The sequence below is a fragment of the Gymnoscopelus microlampas genome (genome assembly GCF_963454915.1).
Source record: "Gymnoscopelus microlampas genome assembly, chromosome: 1".
Lineage (NCBI taxonomy): Eukaryota > Metazoa > Chordata > Actinopteri > Myctophiformes > Myctophidae > Gymnoscopelus > Gymnoscopelus microlampas.
This window is the reverse complement of record NC_139962.1, coordinates 41445259-41448980: the sequence shown is the minus strand read 5'-3', so window position 1 is coordinate 41448980 and position 3722 is coordinate 41445259. Positions and strand designations below refer to the sequence as shown.

Genomic DNA, 3722 nt, shown 5'->3' with positions numbered 1-3722 from the left:
GTTTTTTCGTCCCTTAATGCCCAACTTTGTCATACAAGGGTGTCAAGCTAAAGTAGTGGATCTGCTATTTTCAGTATTTCAGATTTTTTTTTTCCATTTCTTGAAAAGTAATAGTAATGCAAGGTTTCCACCCGATAGCGATGATATGTTAACTGTGGTGTTGATGTGTCAACGGATGTGTTAAGTGGTGTGTTGATATATTAACTGGTGTGTTAATGGATGTCTTGTTGTGTATGATGTTGGTGTGTTAACCACTTGAACCCCATATGGTTGACCGGAGTCCCTAAGGGCTGTATACTTGTGTCTTTTCTGTTTTCTGTTATTGTAGGGAAAGCTTTCTCTGAAAATAGCCCTGGCGCGTCACGTTGTGAGCTTGTCGATCTGCTATTTTCTGTGAAAGCTTTCCCCACAATACGGATGCTGGGGTTTAAGTGGTTAAACTGAGAATGACCTCACCTGCATCACGTCTGAGCAGAGTGAAATGGTCAGGCAAACCTCCGATAAACACACCCGTGTTCTCTCCAATGATGGAATGACCACTGGACGCCGACGCCTGGCCTGATGGAGAGTGGAGAGAAGACAGGAGAAGACAGAGAGAGAGAAAGGTAGAGAGAAACAGATGAGAGGAAAGAAAAGGTTAGAGGAGACAGAAAGATGAAGGGGGGATGGACGTGGAAATAGAGAGAAAAATGTGATAAAATACAAGACGAAGAGGATGGAGAACAGAAGAGAAAAAAATAATAATAATGAAAAGAGAATAAAAGAAAAGAGAATAAAGGAGAAAAAACTGTAAAAATTGTGTATGTGTGTGTGTGTGTGTGTGTGTGTGTGTGTGTGTGTGTGTGTGTGTGTGTGTGTGTGTTTGTGTGTAGCCTCATTATCCTCATCAGACAGAGAGTAGTTGGGATTAACCTGGCTAATACCTTCACACACACACACACACACACACACACACACACACACACACACACACACACACACGCACACGCACACGCACACGCACACGCATACACGCAGACACACACACACACACACACACACACACACACACACACACACACACACACACACACACACTGGTCAGTATGAATATCAGTAGAGTTACCTCTGTATTGATCGTCGACAACGATTGTTCCCACGGCCCCTCGCCTCATCGCCAAGATGCTGTGCCACTGTCCATCGTCATAGCGACGGCCTTCGTCACCCTGCACGCCCACAGCCACCACAGAGTCCTACACACACACACGCACACACACACACACACACACACACACACACACACACACACACACACACACACACACACACACACACACACACACACACACACACACACACACACACACACACACACAGACAGAGACAAAATAAAAAAATATACAAACATTTGTATTACCATAGTTTGGTTTACAATAAGTCATAACCAACTCTTACAACTACAGCAAAAAAAACTAACCCTAAACCAACCTTCACCACAACAAAACAAATGAACCTCACCACACAACGCATTCTCACTCCCAAGACGTCAAACGCATGACTTTGAAGGGGGGGGGGGCAAAAATGTTGACTAGGAGGGATATGAGTAACCCGAACGGCGCTGCGTTGGCTGAAATGGACTTTGCAACGCTCGGCAAGGCGACTTGCTCACCTATCGACTCGCTCGGCGGTGCCTCTCGTGGCTCAAGTCTGCTTTAGATTGCGCGCCTCTGTCGTTTTAACCGTTTCTCCTTTTAACCGTTAACCCTTTTACGTCTTGGGTTTGAGAACGGCACTTCCGCATTCCTGGTGTGTGGAAGTGCCCCAAGAAGTCACGATATGCATTTTGGGGAGTGAAAGTGGTACCACAACACCCACTACTAGAGCAAAACAAAGTAAACTTAAACCAGGCATAGAAGAAAACAAAAGCCTAAATTCACCACTACAAGAAAACAAACCCTAAACCAACCTTCACCACGACAAAAAAACAAACCCTTAAAGGGTTAGTTCAGATTTTTTGAGTATTTTCTGTAGGAAATACTTACCATTAATGTAGTGGTTGCAAAGGTATTCATTGATTGCCCGAGTCCCGTGGTCAGAGTTATGGTCCGTTTCTGATAAATATGAAGTAGTTCCGGTAGATTAGTAGATTTGGTGGGGGCCGCTCATTAAAAATAAATAAATAAAAAAAACTAACGTCATTTGTATTGTTGACCTATTTCTACCATATAGAGCAGGTTTTGTTCAATTTAGACCCCTCTGTCACATGGTACTAATGTTTGTGTCCAGAATCACTGCGCCGCGGCAGCCTACTCACGCACAAAATATATGACACAAAAAATAGTACCATGTGACAGAGGGGTCGAAATTGAACGAAACCTGCTCTATATGGTAGAAATAGGTCAACAATACAAATGACGCTAGTTTTTTTAATTTATTTATTTTTAATGAGCGGCCCCCACCAAATCTACTAATCTACCGGAACTACAGTACATTCATATTTATCAGAAACGGACCATAACTCTGACCACGGGACTCGGGCAATCAATTAATACCTTTGCAACCACTACATTAATGGTAAGTATTTCCTACAGAAAATACTCCAAAAATCTGAACTAACCCTTTAACCACCCTTCACCACTACAAAAAACAAACCCTAAACCACCCTTCAACACTACAAAAAACAAACCCTAAAAACAACCTTCATCACTACAAAAAACAAACCCTAAACCAACCTCCACCGCTACAACAAAACAAACAAACCCTAAACCAACCTTCACCAATACAAATAAATAAAACAAACCTAAAAGGCCCAAATTCACTCATTCAAAGCTTAGCGTTAGGGTTGTTTGCTAGGCACGTGAGCCGCATTATCTCACGATTGATCATGTTGAATCGGGTCCAGACCATCGACTTCCATTGGTCAAGTTCAAGCCAATCAGTGTAATGTTGAATTTTAAGTAGGAGAAGTGGCGTGGGGTGGAAGTACCGGTATTTACTGCAAAGTAAGCAATTCTGGTTTCCCTAAATGCTTGGGCTCGCTGAAGCCATGGAGCGGATGCTTATTCTCGTGCATGTCTGCTCAGAATGCAAATTCATGCAAATGAGGAGCAGACCCGCCAGTATAGTGAGTGTGTTCTGTCGGAGAGTTGAAACTTATTGAAGGGATCACTTTTGATAAGTGCAGCTTGGGACTCCTGCTATTGTCTGCTGACTGTTGTGTAGATGCATTTGGGACGTAACCCCACATTCACTGTTGTGTAGGTGAATTTGGGACGTAACCCCACATTCACCCCTTCAACAGAGCAAACAAACCCAAACCCACTCAGCTAACCTGCTTTTAGATGTTCAGACTAATGACCCACAGAATGGAGCCTTGTTATAATCGACTTTCTCTGATGTGGATATTTTGGATAGAAGCCCACACACACACGCACGCACGCACGCACGCACGCACGCACGCACGCACGCACGCACGCACGCACGCACGCACGCACGCACGCACGCACGCACGCACGCACGCACGCACGCACGCACACACACACACACACACACACACGCACACACACACACACACACACACACACACACACACACACACACACACACACACACACACACACACACACACACAAACTCAGCACACCCACAAAAGACACATACAACGGAGTGTGAGCACACAAACATCAAAGTGTTGTTATAAGACTTTCTGCTGCCTATTAAGTATGACATCATTGTATCAGCTT

At 44.2% G+C, this 3722-nt stretch overlaps 1 protein-coding gene across 1 annotated transcript in view; it reads right to left on the bottom strand.

Moving 5' to 3' along the window:
- Positions 1–3722, bottom strand: part of ush2a (Usher syndrome 2A (autosomal recessive, mild)) — a gene marked incomplete at both ends in the record, with an annotated part of 295634 nt that overhangs the window by 173733 nt on the left and 118179 nt on the right. Inside the window, 2 exons of the mRNA XM_084054952.1 lie at positions 457–558; positions 1106–1232. Coding sequence (XP_083911078.1) covers positions 457–558; positions 1106–1232 — 229 coding nt within the window. The remainder of the gene's footprint in view (positions 1–456; positions 559–1105; positions 1233–3722) is intronic.